This window comes from Podarcis gaigeae (assembly GCF_964106915.1).
Source record: "Podarcis gaigeae genome assembly, chromosome: 12".
NCBI classification, from domain to species: Eukaryota; Metazoa; Chordata; class Lepidosauria; order Squamata; family Lacertidae; genus Podarcis; species Podarcis gaigeae.
In genome coordinates, this window is record NC_139688.1 from 28,210,388 (window position 1) to 28,236,036 (window position 25,649).

The window sequence follows — 25,649 nt, forward strand, 5'->3', positions numbered from 1 at the left end:
GCAAAAGGGACTGAAGCAGCAACACACAGTTAGTCTGTCTCACCTGCTCAGCTTGTCAGTCAGAAGGACTGGCTACAGAAGAGAAAAAAGGGGCAAGAACTATAGTCACAATAGAACGAGTGCCCAGGTGCCCCAATATTCTAATGATCAAACAACACTCAGTCAAGAAGTGGGAGGTCTCTGGACTTGCCTACCCAGCTCCAAGTCTTACCGTTGTGACAGCTCGATACCAAGAGTTTTAAATTCATGTTATTTTCTCTACCACAGAACTGTTTTTAAAAATATATTTATTGAGTTTTATTATTGCAAAACAAGAACGATGCATCAATTCATTCATTCATTAAAAAAAATTAGTGATGAAATAACAACGTTGGAAGAAAGAGTAAGATCAAATTTTCTGTTCTTATAAACTGTAGGTGAGGCAGCAGTTCTAGGATTTTAAAAAATATTTAACAAACAGTTCAACATGAGTGTCAAATTCTAGATTTATGTATGTTTTTTCTTCCCCAGGTGGCTTTCTCCAACCCCAACCCCAGCCACCCACATTTTTTTTGAAGTGGGTTTTAAGCCAGCATCGTTTAATATTAAGCACTTGGGTGATTTTTAACATCTTCTAAGTGCCATACAGATATTAAAAAATTAGACCTTCTCTGCCCACAGGATCACAATGTAACAGAGGGATTGGTGAGGGGAAGAGGAAAAGAGCATTGCAGCAGTTGCTTCTTCACAAGCTTCTGAATGGGATCTGAGTTGGTCTCCCTCTGACTATGATGTTCTACCCAGAAAGCTGTAGGCACTGTTGCCCCAAAGGCCTTTGGGCTGGTAAACTGTGCTCTCCCTTTCTTCTAGCTGTCGAGTTACCTGACTTAGATTGGGAAGCTTCAAATTCACCCAGACACAAAGCTCACTAGGTAAACTTGGGCCAGTCACTAACCTACTTCAGCAGAGTCACTGTGGATATATGAATTTTGGATAGGATTTCCCCCACCATTTCTAAGAATTACAACAATGGAAGTGCTCTTTTCCGTAAATTGCAGCCATTTTTAAATTTATAACAATAACTATAACTCATGACACATTTCATTTGAGTATTTAAAAAAAATACAAATATTGAAAGTTATCTGCAGAAGGAGTTCTAAAGCACATGAACGCGTCAATATATCCTTGCTCCTGCCAATATGGTGCCTTGCAGTGCTCTTTTCCACAGTGCCCACCATGAAGTTGTTACAGTAAGTGCCGCATGTTTTAACAACAAAAAAAGATGTGCCAGTACTGCATACCCTTGACTACCCCCTGAAAAAAACCCCTGGTGCCATGTATTTATAAAGCTGGTGGAATGGCAAATCTTCATGACCTGAACCGTCTCCTCAACCCTTGTTAATGGGATTATGGGACCAATCTTATCAAAAAACAGATGCAGTACAACTGAGTTGGCCATCACAAGATCCCTCAATGTATACACTCGACTATTTCTGCAATCTAGAGATTTATTTATTTTTTAAAAATTCATCATTCACCTCTCGCGAATACAATACCACAATACATTGCTCCAGGTCATTTCATAAAGGCAGATTAGATTGGCTGAGGTTCTAGATAGATGGGTTATCATCAAAGTTAATTTCCAAGACTACATGCTCTTTTACCATTTCCCAAAATAGTGGAACTGTGTTAAGATGAGCCCCTCTTAACTTCTGCAGAAATGGCAGCCCCATATCTCCTAAAGAGCTCCCACAAATCTGGCTACTGTGAGACCATGTAATCAGCTGGAAAACTACTTCACTGCTGCAGCCTCACTCTTGTACTGCAGCTGTCCCAGGAAACTGGCTGACGAAGTAGGGAATTTCCATATTCAGGAAGTATTTTGTACTGAATTAATCAATTTGGCATTACTTCTCAGAAAGAATGTAGCCATCACAGCAGCTCCAAATATTTTTGTGCTCTGTTTCCCCCCCCCCCCTGAAGCTTACAAATATGCTTATACAATATTTCAACAACCTGGCTAAGTCATAACTTTTGATCAGATCTTCCTGGTCTAGTATACTGCTCTTCATACTCGTGGGTTGGGCCTAATCCAAGGTGGATTGCAACAGCAGCCCTGGCACCATGTAAATATACCTTAATAAGAAAATGGTTCTGATGTGCATCAAGTTAAAGGTGGGGCCCAGATCTTAAAAGGCTGAAGACTACAGCATTAGAAAATAGTTTAATCTGCCAGAAAAAAGCAAATGAGGCTATCTATACCACAGCTAGCAATTTATAATGCAGTCCTATGCATATCAACTCAGAAGTAAATCCAAAAAAGTTCAATGAGACTGACACCCAGGAAAGTGTAAGGAGCTTTTGCTGTTATATTAATCAGTAAGTCTATGTAGTAAGCTATCAAGGTTTAACTAATGAAAACATAAATAATGTAGCATTATTTTGATTTGCAACCATTTTGCCTAACCCAGAGAGGGACACAGAACTATAAGCCTATTGGAACCAACTGCAGGAACTGCTAATGCTGGCAAAGATTTGGATGGTCTCCTAGATCAGATTAGGCAGCTTTCAAAGAGGAGAGACATAGTAATAGGAGACATAAAACAACTGAATATTTGTTGCAAGTCGAACTCTGCCAAGAGCACCTCACCCAATGGGCAGAGCTGCAGCAACAGCCTCCCGGCTGCAGCGTCACTGTCACTTACTAGGAGGTAAAGGCAGCTGAGTGCTGGATTGGCTGCACCAGTGCACCAAATGGTGCCATCCTCAACATTGCCTTACTCCTCCCAGTAAGTGGAAGCAGTGCTGCTGTGGCTCATCCCTCCAGGGGGAGCCACTCCTAAGCTCTGCTAAGAATGAAAGGTCTAAGAAATTCCCGTCTTGCTGACAATTTCATCTTTTAGTAGATGAAAGAAAAGGCAAGGAGAACCAGCTACCCTAGACCCAAGTCTCACCAATAAGGAAGAATTGGTTGAGGAGATGGAAGCAGTGGGAGCTTGGGAGAAGAGGCGATGCTATGTTGAGATTCATGACACAGATGAAAGAGAAAGCGGAATTAGCCAGATGTGCACTCTGGACTGGTTTCAACACGTTAAAAGAAATAAACATGAGTTGGCAGTGTGAGGCAATTAAAAAGGCAACTGTTATTTCAGGTTGTCTTGAAGGATTGTATCCAGATTGCAAGAAGTATTGATACTACTTTGCTTTGGTCAGGCCTTATCCAGAGTACTGGGTCCAGTTCTGGGCACTGCCATTCACAAAGGATCCTGATGAACCAGAATGTATTCCAAGGAAGGCAATGAAGGTGTGTGTGTGTGTGTGTGTGTGTGTGTGTGTGTGTGTGTGTTTGTAAGGGACTAGGAGCCCAGGTGCTAAGTGGAAAGTTAGGTTGAAGCTTACCCTGGAGAAGAGACAAGCAAGATACGTTACGATAGCTATTTTCAAATATCTGAAGAGTTGTCACAAAGATAATGGAGCAAATCTAGTCTCTGTTGGTCCAGAATTAAAACTAGTGGATTAGAACAACCCCCCCCCAAAAGGATTTAGGCTAAGCAGGAAAAACTTCCTGGTGATACAAGCTGATTGACAATGGAACAGGCTACCTCAGAAGGTGGTAGCCTTTCCTTCACTGGAGGCTTTTAGGTAGGAGCAGGGTGCCAACCTATGAGGGATGCTGTAGAAGAGGATTACACTGGAAGGACCTCTCAGCTCCATGATTCTATGAACAGGACACAAGAACCATAGAATTTCCAGACACAGAAGCCCACTTTCCCACTCACTCTATGTGGGTTGGACCACTTTGCTATTTTGTTGAAACCCTAAGACCACAAAAAAGCACAGTCACAAGGCAGCTTAAGAAACTGAGAAAATTAGCAGATCCACACCTCAGCCATTCTTTTTAACAGTTCTGGTTAATGTAAATTCTAACTGCAGGAATGAACAAACTGCCGTGGACACAATCCAGCCAAAGTTAAGCACATGCTGACCTTTCCCATTGAAACAACGAGGCTTAACGGCACTTTGCTTTTCCACGATCATGTACTTCATTAAAAAAAAAAAACCAACTGAGTATAACTTTACAGCATTGTCAAATGCAATTCATTCATTTTATTGTTAGTGGTATTTGGAAAGTAGAACTGGTGCTTTTAGACATTTTTTTAAAAAATCCTTTTCATGTCATTCTTAATATATACACTTCACTCCACAATGTAACTTTCTCTTTTTGGGGTAGGGGCTCTACAAAGTGTTCAGCCTTGAGCAGAATTCAATTTAAGAACCCTACAAAATAAGGGTTTTAAAAATAGAAGTAGTTTTGGCCTGATAATCATTGAGAAACCACACGCATTAATACTTAATGCAGTTTACAAAAAATAGTTGATTTTTCACAGATACCTTTCTAGGATCTTGACGTGGCGCAAATCATCTCGTATTGGAGAATATGCATCACCTCAATTTAATAATCCAGTAAATTACAAAAAAAACGAACAGTGAGAACAGCATCATGTAGCATAAGAGTTTTGTTTGGCTTCCTCTGGAGAGTGTTTTCAGTCTACCCATCGTGGCACCAAGAAATCCACTGGTTGTATCAAATTCATTGTCCTGTAGTAACAAAGGAGGAAATTAGTCTGTGCTTTATACAATTTTAATTTGCAACACTAAACTTGCAAAGAATGGCACCTCAGGGTTGCTGTGAGAATTTGGGGGTGGGGGCAGAAATACAACCATGCAAACTGTCTTGAGCTCCTTAGAGGAGAGGTGGAATATAAATGTGAGAAATAAACAGCTTTGCCATGATCCAAAGCAGCATGTGTGCAAAGGGACTTTTAGAGACTCTGCGTGCAGAGCCACTTTCCAAAGTTAAACTCCTTCCAATCATCTGTTTAAGGGGGAGAGGGAGTCTGACTCTAGCTCTTCCTCCCAAACATATGAACAATTAATTTTTTACTTTTTTAGAAAGGGTTCCCCAAGCTCAGCTTCACCTATGAAATTGGAAAGGGAAGGGCACCAATTGACAACATGGTTCACCATGCAGGTGGGGAAAGCCAGATTCTGCATGTGTAGTTCTGACCAGAAAAGAGCACTTTTTCTTTTTTAATTAAGAAAACTATGGCCAGGCACACCACAAAATTTATAGGCATATTTTGATGTTGATGCAAATTCTAGAGAGAAATCTCAAAATAATTTAAGTAAACATATGAAAATGTTTGAAAAATTGATACCTAGAATTTTTTTTCCTGGAAATAAAAGCACATCTATTACTAGAATTCAAAATTACAGATTTATAAAAAAAATTAAAACCCAACAAATTATATACTGACACATTTCAGAAAAGAATGTGCAACTAAATTTATCAGTCGGAGAGTTAAACAAATTCTAAATTCATCTAAAGGAACTGAATACTTTAATCATATACATACCATTTCAGCTAGCATTTTATTTTGCTGTTTAACTTCTGATCCAATTTCAATGGAAAGCTATGAGGAAAAAGAAGACTGTGATCCCATACTGCTAACTGGATTACATCATGCAAAACTAAGTTTCTTTGGGAAACATCAAACGTAGCTAATATGCTTTCTGGAATCATCTTAAAGATCCAAGATACAGGCAACTCTAAAAATATTCTAAAAGATAATAGTAAATTCTAGTCTATGGTTTTCAGATACTATATAAAACTTCTCTCAAACTAACAGCAACTAAAGCCAAGTATTGACATTTTGTAGTGTCATGTTACAAATCTTTTGTTCAAATGTCTTTATTTCTTGATATGAGATGCTTCAAGTTATTTAACATACCCCAGTTTTTGTTTTCATTCTACTTGAGTATTTTAAATCACCTCCATATTTATGCTATAAGAGATGTGCTATAGTGCAGCCTTCTACAGCCTGGTTCCCTGATGGGTGTGGTAGTCCAACAACATATGGAGGGCACCAGGTTGGGGAAGCCTGCAGTAGAGCACAGTTACCTTCCCTTCAGTGTACAATGCCCAATAAAATCAGATTTACTGTACTTTATCTGCAGCACCCTTGCTCTCACATGACACACTGTGGTTCAAATAACATAGGCTGATGGGGGTGAGATCGTCTTGCTTTGACACAGCCCATTTAGCTATGTTTATTCCATTGGAATAGGAATAATTTAGCCTGATGGTTTATTAGTAGGTCGGTTAACTGACCTTGCTGACTTATAAGTCCTTTGGGAGTGCAACCCTTAGTCACGGTGTGCCAAATAAGCAGAGCCTCTGCTTTCCCAACCTGTAACTAATATCTTGATTAGCCAGAAAGGTCAGCAGGAGCTCAAATCCAATTAGGCAGAAAATTTGTTCCACGAATGAGTCCACTAGGCCTTCTGATGGGCAATATTTTGCCCAAATTCAATTAAGCTGTCTCAGTTTTTGCGACACTATTGCTATTACCCTGATTGAGCAAGCATTATGTACTACCATCACTTTTAATGCTTCTATAATAATATACTTACTGATTTTATGGTAGTGACTTTTGAACGCAAACTTTCCGTTAACTTCTCATTTTCTTCCTCAAATACACTGTACCCACTGTTGCTGTAGCCATAATTGCCGCCAGCAGCTCCTTCACCTGAGAAGGACATCAGTTTAGACCCCAGAAATTGAACAAAAAACAAAACAAACAGGATTTCTAGAGGGGAAGAGCAATTTCCTTTTATTACACCTGTCTAAAGAGATTGAGGCAGGCACTGGTATTACACAAGATGAAGACCCAAAGTGTATGAAGAAAGGAGATGAAGGGAACACAAACAAATGTACCTACTTCACCAAATATCTCCCCACAAAACTTTTTCACATACAATTCCAAACCAAAGGAACCATTGGATCCAGAAGTGTATATATCATTCAAAAATGACTGAACAGTCCAAAACCACCTCCCATTCCCACAGCTTTCATCCTGACAAATATCCAGGTCCATCACTGTTCTTTCTTTCACCTTCCAAAATGCTAATGCCTTGCTGGATCATCTCCTGTTGCACCATCTTGATTATACTTGAACAGAGACTCATATCTGAATGAATTCCTCATGTACATTCAAATGCTACCAGATGGCTCAGAAGATAATTTACTACACTACAACAATTAGTGGACAACCATGGATACAGCCAGAGATACATGCAACAATATCCATTTTTACAGCACAGATTTTAAGTGTTAAAAATAACCCCAAATCCATGCTGTAAATATTTCATACATGCACACACACACACACACACACACACACAGAGAGAGAGAGAGAGAGAGAGAGAGAGAGAGAGCAGTTGCTTCATGCTGTGTCACACAAATGCAAAAACAAGGCCATTAGTGGCATCTCTTGCTGGACTGCAACTCCCATCATTCTTGACCACTGGCCATGCTGGCTGGGTGCTGGGAACTGAAGTCCAACAATGTATTGTTGGCCCCAGGTTCCTCACCCCAGCCTTCACGATTTAAGGAAGTACTGTTTGTAATTCTCTTCAGTGCCTGCAATATGGGATGGCAGAGCTACTTAGAAACAAAATTGGAAGCTCTGCTGCATACATTCAAGTCTCCGGACATGCAAGTCATAGGAGTCACCAGACTAGAATGAGCAAGGAATGCCTTTTCAACACAATGAAAGTACAAGCTGCCCTAGTCAACACACAAGCTGTTATGTGCACATCTGAAAGAAAATACATGGTGTAGCCAAATAAACTGAAAATACAACAAGTACTGTTTAGAATAATTATTGGCAATTTTAACTGGCCTTAATTTATTTCCAGTTTTAATCAGTGCTGTAGTCCACCACTTTAAGGAGACTTTTGGAAGCGAACATTACCACAACTTTCAACAGACTGGTTAATGAGATTCTGTCTTTTCCGAAAACAGAGACACCACAAAAAGACAAAACTGTCAGGCAAAAAGATAGCAAGTACGTTTGACTTTTTTTCTGCATTAAAGAGCAATGACTGTGCAACAAAGACCACAAGTGATGTAACTGCAAGTGTTATATCACTCCATCTAATGTAAACATTGCAGAAGACTGCATTTTGTTGCCAACATGATCCTTAGCTCAAATGTTCCTTTTGGTTGATCTGCATTATTCTTCCCACATAAAATCAAACAAACAAATCAGTCAGAACAATAATTAAATACAAAATCCAATGTTTAGAATTGCAAAGTTTATAATTGCAAAGTTAATAAGCCTGTAAGCCTATCCCACTCCAAGTGGGAGTGCCAAAATTCATTACAGATGCTTTACACTCTGCCAGTTTACTGAAAACTTTATGGCCTGGAAGACTATTTGACTCCCAATAACAAAAGTGAAATAATGAGTTTTGTTTTATTTCCCCGCGGCGGGGTGAGCTCCCGTCGTTCGGTCCCAGCGTCTGCCAACCTAGCAGTTCGAAAGCACCCCTGGGTGCAAGTAGATAAATAGGGACCGCTTACCAGCGGGAAGGTAAACGGCGTTCCGTGTGCTGCGCTGGCTCGCCAGATGCAGCTTGTCACGCTGGCCACGTGACCCAGAAGTGTCTGCGGACAGCGCTGGCTCCCGGCCTATAGAGTGAGATGAGCGCACAACCCTAGAGTCTGACAAGACTGGCCCGTATGGGCAGGGGTACCTTTACCTTTACCTTTATTAATTTTCCTGTGAGATTTCCATGCACAGAGTTTAGCTGGAACAATATTTACAAGTGGCTAGAACGAAAGATATCAGAGATACTCATTATGTAACTTGTAGACCAGCTCACTGACTTTTCTTAGGAAGCTGCATATCAAATAATTACTTAATCAGTCAAAGTTCAGTTACGTATCACACCCTAGGGATGTCTTAACCCAGATGTTTTCTGTTTTATGACTGACGCAACATACAAACCACAATCAGATTCTTCTAGAATCTCAGCTGTCACTTTCAGACAATGACTCAAAACTGCATCTCTCCCACAAGAATGTTTCTTGAATCCACTGATGACACTTCTATTACACACTTAGCAATTTCACAATTGCAATATTCAAACATCCACACACCTGATCACCAGAAGCAAGTGTCCCTGCCCCACACTCCTACCACAAAGATCCCAAGAGAAAAGAACATGAAAGGAAAGAAAATATCCTCACACCTGAGTTCTGTGTGATTAAAAAAGCAGCAATATCAGTGAGGTGCTACTAATGCCTCATAAGACAGTCTAGCAAAGAGGAGAAAAACCACCCCCTCCTTTGTTCCTTGGAGAACTCAATGAGATTTGGAATGAGGTCATCAGTACACTGATGAAACTCAGCTCGACTTATCTTTCTCATCAGTCAGGTGAGGCAGTGGAAGTGCTGAATCAGTGCTTGGAAACTGTAATGGACTGGATGAGGGCTAATAAATAGGTAAGATTCCTCAGTTTTCATCCATGGGTGGATCATTTGAGAATGGAGGTGAGATTGAACCTGCTCTTGACGAGGCTGCACTCTTCACATGGAGCAAGTTTGTAGCCTGGTGGTCCTGATAGACCTTGCACAGTCAGTGGAAGCTAGTTGCAACTGCTCCTGGACAGACAGCCTGGCCACAGTTATCCATGTCCTGATAACATGTTTATTAGACTACTGCAATATGCTGTATGGGGAGCTGCCTTTGAAGAGTTGCCAGAAACTTCAGTGGGTTACGCTGCTGGTAGTCTGAGACAGCCCAGAGGGATCTTATTTTGCCAGGTCTGCACAGACTGCCAGTCCATCTCTGGGCATACTTCAAAGTGCTGGTGATCACATCTGAAACAGATTGGGACCTGCGTAGCTTAAGGACCATCTTCTCCCATATGACTATTCTGGGAGCAGAAACCCTCCTCAGAGTTCTTCTACCTTCCTCTACCTAAATACAAGGGGTCTGGCTCAGTTAGGGGTCTACGCAGCTGTGATGCATGTGGAATGTTCTCTCAGAATCCCTAGCTTAGCATTACACTCAAACAAGGAACCATGCTGGTAAGCCAAGAAGACAGCTGTTTAACTTTGTGATGCCCAGATGTGGGAATGCTGGACTAGGACCTGAGAGCCCAGGATTCAAATCCCCACTCAGTCATGGAGCTCACTCGGTGACCATGGGCCAGTCTTCGTCTCTTGAGCTCCTTTGAGGCAAGGTGGAATACAGATATAATAAATAAATAAGGGATGGGGAACCAAATTCATTGGCCTAAGGGCTTAAAATCTGTTCTGGACAACCTTCTGACATCACACATCAGTGGTAGGCAGGATTAGAGGCAAAGGTGAGTGGAGCAACTAAGGTAAATTTTACCTTTGTACAGTAGACGGGTTTCCTCACACACACCACTATCTCTCCTCCCCTCCAGGCAAGCAAGAGGCATTATCAGAGTTCAAAGATACATTCCAACCAAGTCAAAACACTTAATGAAGGTGCAAAGTAGGGATGGTGAGGGATGTGGTTAACAAGGAGGTGTAACCTGGAGAGACAGGTCTAGAGAGCTGCAACTGGGCCCTGAGCCACAGGTTCCCCACACCTGAAACAAATTGTTTCTGCACCGCAAAGAGAAAATTTTTTGACAAATCAATCCAAATATGGAAGAAAGGTGTAAAGAGGAGACAAGAGAGTGAAGAAAACACCTCATTGTGCAGAATTTGTTATAACCAAATTACTGTGCAGGCAACTCTGCAAGTCCTTAATTATTCCACAGGGACTAAGAGTTTGCCGAATACCCTAGCTATCCATTAGTTTGCTGTTCAAATTAGGCGGGTTCACTGCCCATTACTTGACATTACCATTGTAACAGTAAATGGTATTTTCTGTCTTATCCATGAAAATTAGCATTCACCCACCAAAGAGCTGCTGATAAATGGAAAATATCACAAAGGTTCGCAGGTCAAAGAGTGGGAGTTTTTTTCACAGAACTCACTGCTAGGGAGAAAATTTCACAACACTCAGCGGGACATGAGGAGACAAGAGAGGGAAGAAAACACCTCATTGTACAGAATGCGTTATAACCAAATGACTGTGTGGGCAACTCTGTGTAAGTCCCTAATTATTCTACAGGGACTAAGAGTTTGCCGAATACCCTAGCTATCCATTAGTTTGCTGTTCAAATTAGGCAGGTTCACTGCCCATTACGTGACATTACCATTGTAACAGTAAATGGTATTTTCTGTCTTATCCATGAAAATTAGCATTCACCCACCAAAGAGCTGCTGATAAACGGAAAAATATCACAAAGGGTCGCAGGTCAAAGAGTGGGAGTTTGTTTCACAGAACTCACTGCTCGGGAGAAAATTTCACAACACTCAGTGGGACATGATTAACCTGATGAAGACCAGGCTGCATGTGGAGCATCCATATGGGAAATGCTGCTGTTTTCATAGTACTGCTACTAGACCTGGAAACAATGAAAGGGGTCTTATCCAGAGTCAGTCCATTGGTCTTTTTAGTTCAGTAAATTACAGTACAGTGATTGGCCGTGGCCTTCCAGGGTTTCAGACAGAGGTCTTTTCCAGTTCTACCTGGAGATGCCAGGGACTGAATCTGGGATTTTGTGTGCTCTGCCACTGAGCTATGACACATATAGAGTGAGCACCTCTCAAAAAACTATCGTTTCTGCATTGGAACTACTAGTTGAAAGGATTTCTGTGACAAAGATTTGGACACTGCCAGTTCATATTGAAACCAGTGCCCAATGTAAGAAAGAAAAGGAAGAGGAATGGCCAAGGCAGACACTATTAAGTCTGTGTCAAAAGAAGTGGGATGGCATCTCACCCCACTGGCTAGAAAGAGAACTGTTGTTGGAAACAATCACACCAAAAAGTTTTGGGGAAAATAGCATTGGAAGATCAGTACAAAATATGGCTTCACCCACCCAAAGAATAGTTGAATAAAACTCCTTGTTCAAATGCATCCTTCTCCATACTTTCTTATTGATTACAAAGGAAAACCTCTGCTGTGGTCTATGTACTAATGCAATAAATGCTATTCTGTTCTACACTGGCAAAAGCCTGTCTAATTCGGTATCCTGTTTCTCCTGGGAACCAGTATGGAATGATTAGAGTGTCAAACTAGGACACTCAAATTGCCAGTCAGCTGTGAAGCTCACTGGATGACCCTGGACCAGTCATGGACTCTCAGTCTAACCTACTTCACAAGGTTGTTGTGAGGATAAAATGGAGGGTGGGGAGAACCATGTGACCACCTTGTGCTCCTTGAAGTAAAGGTAGAATATATGTGTTATTGCTCATATTACTAATAGCAACCAACCAGATGCCCATGAGAAGTCCAGCAAATGGTATTCAGAGGCATGAAGCTTCTGATCCTGGGGTGGGGGGTATTTATATTTAAATTTCACTAAGTAGGGACAGTTACTTCCCATTCACAGAACGTTAGATTACTTATCACTACCGGTCAACTCGAATCTCGGTTCAAAAAGTGAAACTAAAGTACAAATTCTCCCATCACAGCTGTAATTCAATGAAAGCACAACATGAATCACAGGAAACAGGTGGCACCCTAGAGATCCACCACTCAAGTTTACAAGGCTCCGGTGCCTAAGCAAAAACACGCAGCGGGTTCTGATTAAAACTGCAGAGATGCTGAGCTTACAGGCTCAAGCCCCGACGGGAGCAGACAACACCAAGGAGTAAGTCAGGAGTAAGTTACAACACGTCTCCTCTCGTCCAGGCTGCCCATTCCATGCACGCACACTTACTCGGGAGTAAGCCCTGCTGGGATCAGCAAAGAGCCTGGGACGCTTTATAGGGAGAGGGAACCTGTCCCCCCCCCACGCCAGGTTTTGAGGGGCCCCCAACTCCCCCCTGCACCCCAAGCCCTTCCCCCGCGAGGAAAACACTGCCCTCGCAGCAAAAGGAAGAGTTAGCCTGAAGACCCTTCTGGAGAAGGGGATGCTCATCCCTAGCAACCAGCCGGGGCCATGGCAACAGGCCTCTCTCCCTCAGAAGCCGCCTAGGCCCCGCTCCCCAACTGCGCCCCACTTACCCAGCCCGGCCCTCCTCATCCTCGCTCTGCGTGGGGCGGGGGAGGAGACGCGGTGAAGCCTCGCTCCTGCGACCCGCGGGCCCCTCTCGAAGCCGGCCTTTTTCCGACACTCAGCCGGGCAAAAGTGGGGGAGCTTTACGAAACTCTTTCGCCAGACACAGATCACCCCACAAACGCCACGACAGCGCTTAAGTACCGCAAAGCGTTCCGGGTAATGTAGTTCTGGTTGGTTTTTTTCCCCCGCAAGGTTCTCTGGGTAACGTAGTCACCGTGAGCGAATGGGAAGAGGCAAAGACGTAAAGGCGGCAGGTCCTGGAGGTTTCTGGGTAATGTAGTTCCAGGAGACCCAATCCGGGGATGCCTCCGCTGGGAAATTAAGTTCCACGGGCGAGTAATAAGCGTGGATGGTGCGATATGGGGTGGGGGGCTCTCGCCTATTCCTAAATAATTAAAAATGACAAAAAGCAAAGTAAAAAGTCCAAAAGCACGCCATCGAGGAAAAGAAAAGAAAGTGAAAGTGGTTCCTATTTACCTGCTCATCGTTCCACCTTCTCGCTTTATGGGCATCAACGGCTGTAATCCATTTATCCCGGGAGAGCAAACCTGTTGAACTTGATGGGACTTACAGAGCAAGCCTAACCATGCCTGCTCAGAAGTAATTCAAGGGGTCTTACTCCCCGGGGTTAGGATTGTTGCACTCTTACTTCTAAATAGGCACGTACAGGATCACACTTAGTGTTAAGTTGTGGGTGAACATATCAGACGACACAGCGATTCTTCAAACAGCTCTGGTTTATTCACAGGCCAGAACAGAACTGAACAGCAAACAGCTCAGCCGGCCTGCTTTTATAGGCGGCGGGCTGTCAACATTGTAGCAACAACAACCCAGGGTTTCCCACCTAAAGTAACTGACGTGGACCTGAGTGAAAACTATATACACGATACTCCTGATAACCAGGGTGAGAACTTCAATACATAACACCCCTCCCCACCAAGATAAGGCATTAGTTACAATCATAGTGGTTCCATTACATACAACAATACCCTTATTGGTTTCAGTAAGGCACATAAGCATATTAATTGACCCTATTCACCATACAGCTTTACATATGCAGTTTGTCCAGTGAACATAATCTTTTAAATACGCTGGGCGCTTGGAATCCCTGCTGGATCGCCGAGCTCCAGTAGCAGAGTCCAGGTGGCCTTCCAATTCTGGCTTCCTAGCAAGACGCAGGCTACTGGCCTTGCAGATTTCCTGGGCGGAGAGTTCAGCAGCTTCTGAGGCCATGGCCTCCTCAATGGCTTTCTGCAGTGTGAGATGCCGTTGGCGAGGAGACGCCGTTGCAGACGGATGTCCCGGACCCCGCAGACGATTTGATCCATCAGGGCGTCGTCTAAGTCTCGGAACTCGCAGTGCATTGCAGCCTGTCGGAGGGCGGTGGTGTAGTTGTTAATTAACTACCCCTCTGCCTGATTTTGGTGGTAGAACACATGGCGGGCAGCAATCTTGGACAGCTTTGGAGCATAGTGGTTGCAGTCCTTCTCCTGGACTGCTAGAGGCGCAACCAATGCTCGGGCCGCCTTGAACACTTCGGGGCCACAAAGGCTGAGGAAGAGGCCCGCTTCTCCTCTACAGACCGTCTTGTCAGCTCATTTGCTTGAAGGTAGCAGTCGAACCGAGTGAGGTAGGAGTCCCATGATTCAGAGGCTGGCGCAAACGGCGGTAGAGGAACAAGTGAAGCCATGGTTCCGATGCCGATGTGGAGGCGATGGATGGAACACAGTGCTCTAGCCAGAACGGTCAGCTCTGAATTGGTTCTGTTCAGTGATTTCGCTCGGTGTTTCAGCTCCGTGATTCAGCTCCGCTCAGAGGGTGGCCTGTGCTCTGTTGTCCATCCATCCCATCCTTGTCGCCAGTGTTAAGTTGTGGGTGAACATATCAGACGACACACAGCAATTCTTCAAACAGCTCTTGTTTATTCACAGGCCAGAACAGAACTGAACAACAAACAGCTCAGCCAGCCTGCTTTTATAGGCGGCCGGCTGTCAACATTGTAGCAACAACAACCCAGGGTTTCCTGCCTAAAGTAACTGACGTGGACCTGAGTGAAAACTATATACACGATACTCCTGGTGGCCAGGGTGAGAACTTCAATACATAACACTTAACTTAATGAATTGCAGTCTGAGGCTGCTCGTTAGTTTTTGGTTGTTTATTAGGGTTAGAAAACATGGGGCTGTGGGTTGATTTGTAGAGCACAGCCTATGATGCACCACGGCCTCAATTTAATATATTTCTTCTAAGAATACTCCCTTATATCTTGAGCGTGTGTGTGCTCCTCGCCTTTATGACAGTTTTTGCCTTTTGGGGGGTATTTGTTTATTTATATCATATTAGATTTATTAGTCACTTTTACCCCAAAGGTAAATTTAAAGTGACTTACAGAAATAAGCTTTTAAAACAGGTATGAAAGCAAGAGTAAAAACAACCCGAAAGGCTCACCAATAGTGTGTATAGAAGAGCAGGGCCAACTCATAGAATTGTAGAGTTGGAAAGGACACTGACGGCTATCCATTCCAACCCCCTGCAGTGCAGGAATCTTAATTAGATTGTACATGACAGATGATTGTTCAACCTCTGCTTAAAAACCTCCACGGAAGGCGACTCCACCACTTCTTGTGGGATCCTCTTCCACTGTTGAGCAGCTCTTTCTGTCCCAAAAGTAATGAGCAGAAAAGTATCGTCCCAAAGCCTGGGTGAATAAAACTGTTTTTGCTCGCCCCCTAAAAACAGATGTTGAGAATGCCGGGGAGAGCATTCTGAGAAGGCTTGTTCTCATGTCGCCACTTTCTGCACTTCCCTCAGAAAGGGCACGGAAGGGACTCCAATGATGATCATGAGGTCCCTGTTGGTTCATGTGCAGAGAGGCAGTCCTTGAGATATGGGGTCATGAGTCACATAAAGCTCCCCTTTGAGTTAGCACATGCGATCACGCTGGAAAGCACCATATAAATGCCAAGTACAGTACTTACATGTTTAAAATAAATATCATTGTCAGTATTACTGAATCCTCATCAGAATATATCAAAGGTGGCATTACTGCAGCATCTAGTGTAATGCTTCAGATTTCTCTCTCTACTTCTGAGCTCAAAAATGCCCTAGAATTAATTTGCAAAGCTAATTTGTCTTCTCCTACAACTTGCCTCCATTCAAAATGTTTCATGAGAATTCAGCATTATCTTCTTATATTATGGATGTGTCTCATGCCATGCACTGCAGGATTATAGATTTATTTCCCAGGATGATAACCTTAACAGGAGGGGGGAAATGCGGCATTTGGAAGCAGTGAATCACTCAAGTACAACTTCCTTTCTTCTTTTTCCTTGCCTAAAGCTGTTACAAAACTGTTTTCTCAGTTTCAATATCTTCCTTTGCCTGCATTCTGCTACGTCTCCCTACAGGGGAAAAGAAGGATAGCAATGGAATGTGACAGCAATAAGAATAAAGTCAAGGTAACTGGAATCTTGGCTGAATTAAATACAGTACAAGGGGGAGCAGCTGTTGCCTATTGCGTTCCTAAAGGTGTTGACACATTACAGTCAACAAGTGTACGCTCTGTGTACCCATATACACAGAAAGTGTACATTCCTTCACACAAATACTTGTACTTCTGTAGAGACAGCTTGTACCTATATTCAGTACTGTAAACCATGTGAACAAATCTCTTGTTCTTTTCTCTTTACGCTCCTCCTGATTAACTGAGTTTTTAAAAAAATTAATTACAGAACAGGAGCATACACAATTTCCCAATGCTTTGCAGCTCATTTGCATCTCCCCCCCCCCTCATTTGCAATCATAGCCCAAAATACTGTTCATGGTTTTAGTAAAAGACAGTGGCGCTACAGGAAGATGCAAAGGGACAAATGCTTTGAATGGAAATCAGGCTTTCTGAAGCTTGCTATTTGCATTTCATTTGGTGTTTCAGTCAGGACCATGTCAGGGAGGGGAGTTGATAGTGAATAGCAGGTGCAGGGAGCCCTGGGGCTTCTGCAATGGGCCCTGGATCTCAAGCTCAACTTCCCCCCTCCTTCCCCCCACCCCCCATGATCTCAAGGTTACTTAGGCTTCCCTGTAGCAACTGTTTACAGAATGCCCTTCCCCACACAACCAAGCATTGTAAATTGCATCCATGTAATTGATACCACAAGTGGGACGCAGGTGGCGCTGTGGATTAAACCACAGAGCTTAGGACTTGCTGATCAGAAGGTCGGCGGTTCGAATCCCCGTGACGGGGTGAGCTCCCATTGCTCAGTCCCTGCTCCTGCCAACCTAGCAGTTCGAAAGCACGCCAAAGTGCAAGTAGATAAATAGGTACCGCTCCAGTGGGAAGGTAAATGGCATTTCCGTGTGCTGCTCTGGTTCGCCAGAAGCGGCTTAGTCATGCTGGCCACATGACCCGGAAGCTGTACGCCGGCTCCCTCGGCCAATAAAGCGAGATGAGCGCCGCAACCCCAGAGTTGGCCACGACTGGACCTAATGGTCAGGGGTCCCTTTATCTTTAATTGATAGCACACCTAGTTTGGCCTGGGAGATTAAATTTGGCACCTTCTACATGTGCAGCCTGTGTTCATTCTCTCGGCTGCATCCTTCCCTTGAGGAAAATACTGCCGTAGCCGCAGGTGTAGATGTTTTCTCCTCTCCTCTGTGTTTTCAGGCTCTTGAGCACAATGTTCTTAATGGCCATTTATTTTTCTCAGTCTGCTCCTTCCCTGTACTTTACAGATGTTGTCTGACACCATTAGTGAGCTACCAAGCTGTTATCTTGGGCTTTTGCGCATCTGAATCTTAATGTTCGGTCGGTTTGCGTTTTGAGAAAGAAATTGCTTCTCTCACCACCACTACCACCACCTTCTTCGAAAGAAGACTTGCCTGTTAATGGGTGATCCATCACTGTAATTAGATAATGGCTGCCTGAGATTTTTATAAGCACAATCCGCTACATCAGCTGCATAAAAGCAAGCGTGTATCCCTTTTAAAGGAGCACTTTTTGTTTCCTGCAGGGAATATAGTGCAAGTTCTGCCGCTCCCCTATTCATTTAACACCTTGTAGAAACTGGTAATTGCTAGAGCATAAATCACTTGGGCTGCTGGGCAGAACAAAGTCAATCAGTAGTTGAAAATGCCTGCTCTGGTTTGCTCTTTACTCAAGGAAAGTATCCAGTGACCTTGTGGCAGTCAGAATCATTCAGTGGCTTTGGGATTGATGCAGCAATCCTGACATCATCTAATTGGGGGGAATTTCACAGCTTCATGGAGGGTTTCCCTTTTAAATAGCACTGTAACTGCTCACAGCAGGGATGGAGGATCCCCGTCCTTCCAGACATTGTTGGACTCCTGCTCCCATCAACCCCAGGCAGCATTGTCAATGGTGAGGGATGATGGGAGTTGTAGGTGAGCAACATCTAAGAAGCCCATGGGTTCCTGCCCAGTGGCGTAGTGTGGGTTGTCAGGACCCGGGGCAAGGCAAGTAATTTGTGCCCCCTAACCCGTGGATTTGCGCCCCCTAACCCGTGGATTCGCGCCCCCTAACCCTACCCCCAGATGTTGCGCCTGGTGCGGCCGGCCCCCCCTGCACCCCCCACGCTACGCCACTGTTCCTGTCGGACAGGAATTCTGGCAATCCTTTTGAACTAGCGAAATCCTCATCAGATGATGGAAATCAACATGGAAAGCATGCTCTTTCAGCTTACCACATCTCGAAGCATCCTCTTAAATCAATTTACTGTATAGTTTTAAATATCTTGCAGTATCTGCAAGGAGCCTCTCGCGCCTTTGGTTTCTTTAACTTGCTGAGTATCATCTTTTTTGGCAAGCCTGAGCTAAAAAAAAAAGGCTGCCCACTTTCTAGCCCCTTCCCAGGTACCCAGAACACTAAAGCAACACAGGATGGAAGAGGTCATCAGGTGTGCAAATGGACAAATCTTTGAACTGATGCTGTTGATCTTCACTTGTATAGTTCATGATATGTTGGTTTTGAGGGTTCCTCCCCCCCAAATTAGAGCCTCTAAGAAACATTTCTAGCTATAGTTTTGTGCATATGAATTGCATTATTTTGGAAGCATCTTATGGTTGATTTACTGTAGGTTAGGAGTTCATCTTTGGTTCCAGTCGTACATGCAGAGGTTGAGCTGAGGTGGTGGGGAGAGTTCCACAAATCCTTAAATTGTTTTGAAGTGCTATGTCTACATATTGTAATGGGTTGCCTGCTTGGGGGAGGAGGAAGAAAAGTAGAAACTACATCATATAACTAGCAATCCTCCCCAAGTGTTTCTTCTTCTTCTTCTTCTTCTTCTTCTTCTTCTTCTTCTTCTTCTTCTTCTGTCTGAGGTGTGGCAATTGTTTCAGCCCTTGCATTTCATCCCATGGTGTTAGGCTGCTGGCAAACTGGACTGATCATAGGAAGCCATTCTAATGATGAAAAGATTGTACTGAGTATCTGTAATAAAATATAGACACTAACATGTCCCTAGATTAAACCGGAGGTTCCCATTATTCATGAAGATGTGTGGTTCGCGTTCACAAATTACTGTGAAAAATGAAAAGAAAATTGTGTGCAACTTTATGTGAAAAATTGGTCCTGTGTATCCCGGTGGGGCTCAGATACTGCTATGATCCTGGGAATCCTTAGAATTTAGCTGAGGTCCTTTGCATACCAGCATCCTTCACTACTGCTGAGGCATTGATATTCTGCAATCAACGGGGAGTGCACTTATAACTTTGGTTCCACATAGCACAAAACAGCAAACTCAGCAGATGGCACAACAGGGCTACAGAAAGACAAGGGGGGGGGGGGTACCAGCACGCTAGGGGGAGTCCCAAGGTTTTCCCTTAAGGAAAAACAGTTACACACACACAAAAAGAGCCTGATGACAACGACAACGTATTACATTTCTGTCCTACCATTCCTCCGTAAGGAGTCCAAGGTGACAAACAACAAAGCAGCAAAACAATACAATTAAAAATAAAATAAGTAAAGCATTTAAAACCATGGAAAACAGCTAACAACATTTAAAGTACAGGCTTGGTTTCTGGTGGGGTGGCAGGGAATGGAGCCTCCTGGAAGAAGGGCATGGCTGACTGGCACACTGGCTCCATGCTGCAACATTTTGTTGCAAGCTCCACTTGTAGTGCTACCTTCCTCATTGCACTCTTGCAATCTCTCCACCCCCCCCCCCCCAGCAAGTATGTAATGATGTTTTCACTTGGTTGAATGGGACTTACTTACAATGCATAGGATTGCTGCCTTCAATCAGCAAAAGTCTCCCCAATCAGTGTGATTTAACGCAGCTCCTGAGTCTCATGACATTATCAAAAACGGCTTCGAACAATTTCCTGAACTTCCACTCATTCAGTCATTTAATTACTCCCAAGCCCCATCAGTTTCTCATTCTTTTTAAGTTGCAGATGTGCATTTCAGAACACTGGAGGCCATGGACCTTGTCATAGCAGAGATCCACAGGTTCCTGACACGTGTCACACTGCAAATGTTAATGAAGATAACAAGAGGATACTCATACTTGTGAAAAACTCTTTGTGTGAATGTCTGAACTATATACTGTACCTAATTTATTCTATAAGGGTGACTGTTGTTGTTGTGGCAACAACACCATCAACCTCCCAGAGGTTTTCGACCTTTTTGAGTCCGCAGCTCCCGTGACCAACTACATTCTGTCTGTGGCACCCCTGTGGGACTCAAGAGCCCAGTTCCTGCAGAGCTGGCAGCCTCTCACCCTTTTATGAACACCCTCCCTTATGTAGCGTTCTCTCAGTCTCCTTTCCCTCTCCTTGGGAATCCTCTGAGCAGCCATTTCTGTCACACCTGGTCTCTGAGCTGCCCACTCTGGTCCCAAGGAGAGGTTCCTCCTCATACTTATCCATAGGGGCCTGGGAAGAGGATGCCCCCAGCCCTAGGGGCCCAACGGCAGCAGTGGCAGCAGCAGGCACTGGCAGGCCTGCATGGTGGAAAGTCTCCCCTTCAGCAATGGGCACTTGCCTCCCAGGCAGGCCTTGCACACAGCAAGCACAAGGAAGGCCAGCACAGTGCCTACCTGCCCACTCAGCTTCCCACTAGTTTGTCCTCTCCCAACAGCAAGGGCTGGCTGGCTGGGCTCCCTCGCCCACTTGCTTGCTTACTCTGAGGCCGCATCAGCTCCTGGCAACCAGCACCCCCTGGCCAGCCCCTGAGTCACCATTCGCCTCCGGAGCTTGTAGCCAGGGCTGCTGCAGCAAACAGCCACACAGGCCTTGGGGTGGCAGAGGCATCAGAGGAGGGAGGGAAGGAAAGAGGAACAGAGGCCAGTGTTGGCTGCAACACCCCTTACCACCATTCAAGGCACCCCAGGGTGCCACGGCACACTGGTTGAAAAGCACTGCATCGTGTTTCTTCTACATTGGTGGAATCTTAATGTTGCCATTTCCATCAATATTCATTCACTTTGCAAGGGCTCAGGAAGCAGCAATCTTTTAACTGTTTTAATGGGCTTCAGGTTTGGAAGTTTTTTTTTAAAATAAATCTACCAGAAGCTGTGTCCTGATTGCTACCTACTTTATTCATAACGCTAGTCATGTTTTCCTTCGGCAACATAAAGGTAGCACTTGGGTTGTCAGCTTTGACTGATGAATAATCAGCTGAGTGGGTGAGACAAATTCAGCAGAAACTCTTAAAGTTGGTTAAGATTTCCAGAGTCAAAAGAGGAGAACTTGGGTAGGACAATGACTACTAGCCTGTGTAAAAGCCAGAGGCTCTATTCAGAGGTGCTTAATAATATCAAGAAAATGGAAATCTGTAATAATGATTCAAGGAACACACAATTCTTACTTTTCCTGAAAATGGTCATTAAATACTGACTTACTACTTTGATGTCTAGGTCTGTTGGTGTTTTATGACTGAACTTTAAAAACAACAACACACAACCACATTTATTTTGGCCACAAACAGAAATAGCATTAAACACATGTATTTTTATGTTAATACAACACAGGAGTCTCTTTACAGGTAGGTAACCCTAGGCCCTAGATGGCATGCAGACCTTAGTCTAGTTTCAAAAGTCCTCTATAAGCAATCAGTCCCAATCGTAGGCAATATCATTACGTCCCTGCCATGGCAGCTTTTTGAGTGGGGAGGAAGAAGTGGAGAGAGAGAAGGAAGCCCCAGAAAGAGAAAGAGAGAGCGGGACAGGAGAGAGAGAGAGAGAGAGAGAGAGAGAGAGAGAGAGAGAGAGAGAGAGAAGGAGGGGAGAGGTGGCCCTGCTAACTTGTGGACCCTGCTGGATTAACACCAAGGTAATGTGGCCCTCTAAGAATTGCCTACCCTTGGCTTACATGAAACATTCTCTAATGTAAAATTCATGATTGTATGGGAATGACTCCATTTTGTTGAGGCTCAAACAGAAGGACAGTTTATGGGCATAATTGTTTAAAAGTGTACTGTTTAAAAGTGTGTTTTGTTTTTTAATCATTAGTGGCTGCCTAGAGTGAGGTGGCATGACTTTTAGGTTGGGCTTCTCTCCTTCAGGGAAAAGGAATCTGTCCACAAGGCCTGCCGGTGTCTCTCCAGGCTGAGGATGCCATCTTGCCCTCTTCCGATTCCAGCTCAGAAGCCAAGTGGAACCACAGGGTGGTCTTCAACTAGTCTTTACTCTGAGTATACCCAGTAGAGCAGGCCTCCTTTGAGTAAAACCTAGTTGAATACTATCCACATTCTCCCTCGTTTTGTCAGAGTCAATGACTGTTAAAGTGGGCTGGTCCCGTTTAAGTGAAAAGGCTCTCCTTGCTGAAGGTGGTGGTAGCAACAACAACTGAGAAGGGATTGCAACTCATATTTAAGGCTCTGTTTGAGGACCATTGTTGGTAAAGGAACATCTGAGTCTAATGTTGGTGGAATTGGCAGCCAGTGGCCTGCATGGAGCTGTCTCAGGTACCAGTGAAGCCTCACCTCACACCATCATTCAAATGGAAACAGGGACAATCCTTGGGACCAATAGTGTGGAATATTTTTTTTCTTTTAACAACATTTTAAAATTTATTTTTAAACAAAAACTGGAACAATTAAAACACTTATCCAGCAGTACATCTAACGGTGTTTCTTCTACCCATTGACTTTAGACATAAGTTTACACATTCAGTGTTCAAACATATTACTTAATTCAACCTCTCCACTGAGAAGACTGGTCATTAGCATAGTTAAAGAAAGGGATCCATGTTTATTGGAAAGTATCTCATTTTGTTACACCTTTAATCGCCCTCCTGTGTCTGGTGAGACACTCAGACATTGCTGTATCCCATATACTAAAGTGTGGAATATTAAATGTCAAATAACCTGCTATGGGATGAAGGGTGGTTTATACATGAAATTACAACATTGTGGGGGAATGGGGTTCAATCCATGAATAAGATGACCAGATATAAATGAAGCCAAGGGTTTATGAAGAAGTTTCACGACCTATATTCAATCTATGGGACGGGTGTCTATTTTGTATTGCTTTTAAAATTATAGGCTGTTATTTTCTGTGTTGTGTTTAATTGCAGTTTGTTTGTTTTTTAAGCTGTTCTAATCACATGGTTACACACCACCTTGCTTCCCATGAGAGAATGTGCCACCCCATATGAAAAAGCTTCCTGGCCCCTGGTCAAAATGTATCACTGATGCCACACTATAGGTTGAGATACTGCACTGGCGCAGTAAGTATTAGCTTACATGTCATCACACTGCACAATAGGATCAGGCACTGGCATAGGGATGGGGAGAGAGGGAGGGAGGGAGGGAGAGAGAGAGAGAAAGTATAGAACCTGTTCAATTTCAGCCTATGGCTGTTTGGTCCAGAAACTCTAGCAAACAGAAAGGTAACAATCATCTGTCCACTGATTACAGCATTTTAAAAATGTACTGCTGCAAATCCCCATCAATATCGCATTGTGTGTGATTCACAGTAAGAAGATTGCTTCTAGGAAGTTTATGGAAGTTCCATGACCTACATTAGACTGCTTTCAAAAGCGGCTGTTAAATTGGCTTTGCATTTCACACAAACCATGCATTAATAACTATTCAATCAGCATTTTTAAAGTTCAAATCTCAGTGCTTCTTTAATGCAGGACAGGCCATGTTCTCCGAAAAGCACCAAGATCAATGTAACTCTAGGGTGGGGAAAGGCAATCTGAAATACTTGATCACAGGGTGCAAGAAAACATGCCCTCAGCAGAAAGTACAGATGAAAATGTTAGGAATTAAAATTAGAAATAAGAGTTGCCAACTTTTCACTGGTTCTGCTCCCATAACTTGGAGTGCAGGATGAATCCTGAATATTCCTTGCTGCACCTTTCCCTATCACTTACTGTGATGCTAAGTAAAGCTTCACCCAATTAATTCCTTAATATCAGGTTATGGTTAAAGGCACAGGAGCAGGACTGGTAAACAAAGTTGACAAGCCAGTCCACATTTTGAAATGGGCTGTTGCCTACTTTCCCCATGTCCTCAACAGACTGTGTGTGATTGGGGGGTGCCGGTACTGTGTACCCTTGAGTACCACCAGAAAAAAAAGTTCTGGGGTCCAATAAGAGATGCTGCTTATTTGGAATTTAATGGGAGGGAGTTTTGAAAGGCAGGTGCCACCACCTACCACGTAAACATCCAATTCCTATATTGTATAGATCAGACCTCCTGATGAGATGACATCAGCAGGAGTCTCTCCTTTCGAAGCATTGAATGTATAATGAGTGAGATTATCTTTTAGATATTCTGGTCCCAAGCTGTATAGTGCTTTGTATACCAATGCCAGTACTACCCACCGCCACCATAAAAAGAAATAGCATCTGCCTGGCTTTAGTAAGAGTTTCAGGGTTTTGCTGCCACCACAAAAAAAGCACTCACCCCAAGTGCTTAATTCTAAAGCATAGCCTCCAAAAGAGAACTTAACATTTGGCTAATCATACAGAATATGATAGGACTTCAAGGACCCTGTATCCAGGCTGTTTTTAAAAAATATAATCTCCAAGGGAAAGAATGAACACCAGGCCCAGAAACAAACAGTGATCCAATGCAGCTGTTTCAAAATTGGCCCCATATGTTCTCCATGGCCAACTTCCAGAGAGCAGGCTGCATTTTGTCCCAGCTGAAGTTTCCGATAATTCTTCAAAGGCATCCCTATCTACAGCATGGGACACTCATCTGGCCAGGATGTGACTAAGGCATAAGCAACCATGGCCAGGTCATGGTTAAGAAACTGCAGGCATTACTCTTTAAGTCACAGGAAACGGTGGCCAGCCTTGTTTCCTGGAAGACTGGTTCAGGGCGACCAAACTGCACTGATTGGATGAAGCTGATGTGGAGCCTAAGCCTATGCAAGCTCACTTGGAAGTACGTTTATGCGAGCACCTAAGTTTGCAGCCATAATACCAGGCAATTGTGCTCACAGTATAGGGTGATCTTTAGCAGAGATTCTACTCACAGCAGACCCACTGAAATTAATAGACGTGTCTAACTCGGGTTCATTAATTTCAATGGGTCTACTCTAAGTAGAATTTAGTTGGACCCCACATTAATTTTTAAAAAGTGAGGCATCACTTTGGCCACAAAGAGGAAGCTTGTAGCTAACAAGGCGATTCTAGACATGTGTAATCAAAAGTTCCATTGAGCTTAATGGACCTTCCTTCCAGTTAATTGAGTA

The 25,649-nt window shown here is 43.6% G+C and overlaps 1 protein-coding gene across 1 annotated transcript; it reads right to left on the reverse strand.

Moving 5' to 3' along the window:
* Nucleotides 1-270: 270 nt before the first annotated feature.
* Nucleotides 271-13,148, reverse strand: BET1 (Bet1 golgi vesicular membrane trafficking protein). The gene is made up of 4 exons (XM_083705446.1): nt 12,927-13,148; nt 6,454-6,569; nt 5,397-5,453; nt 271-4,578 (listed from the first exon to the last, which is right to left on the reverse strand). Exons 1-4 carry the CDS (start codon nt 12,943-12,945, stop codon nt 4,423-4,425), a joined length of 348 nt encoding a protein of 115 aa, XP_083561572.1. The 5' UTR covers nt 12,946-13,148; the 3' UTR covers nt 271-4,422.
* Nucleotides 13,149-25,649: the final 12,501 nt, after the last annotated feature.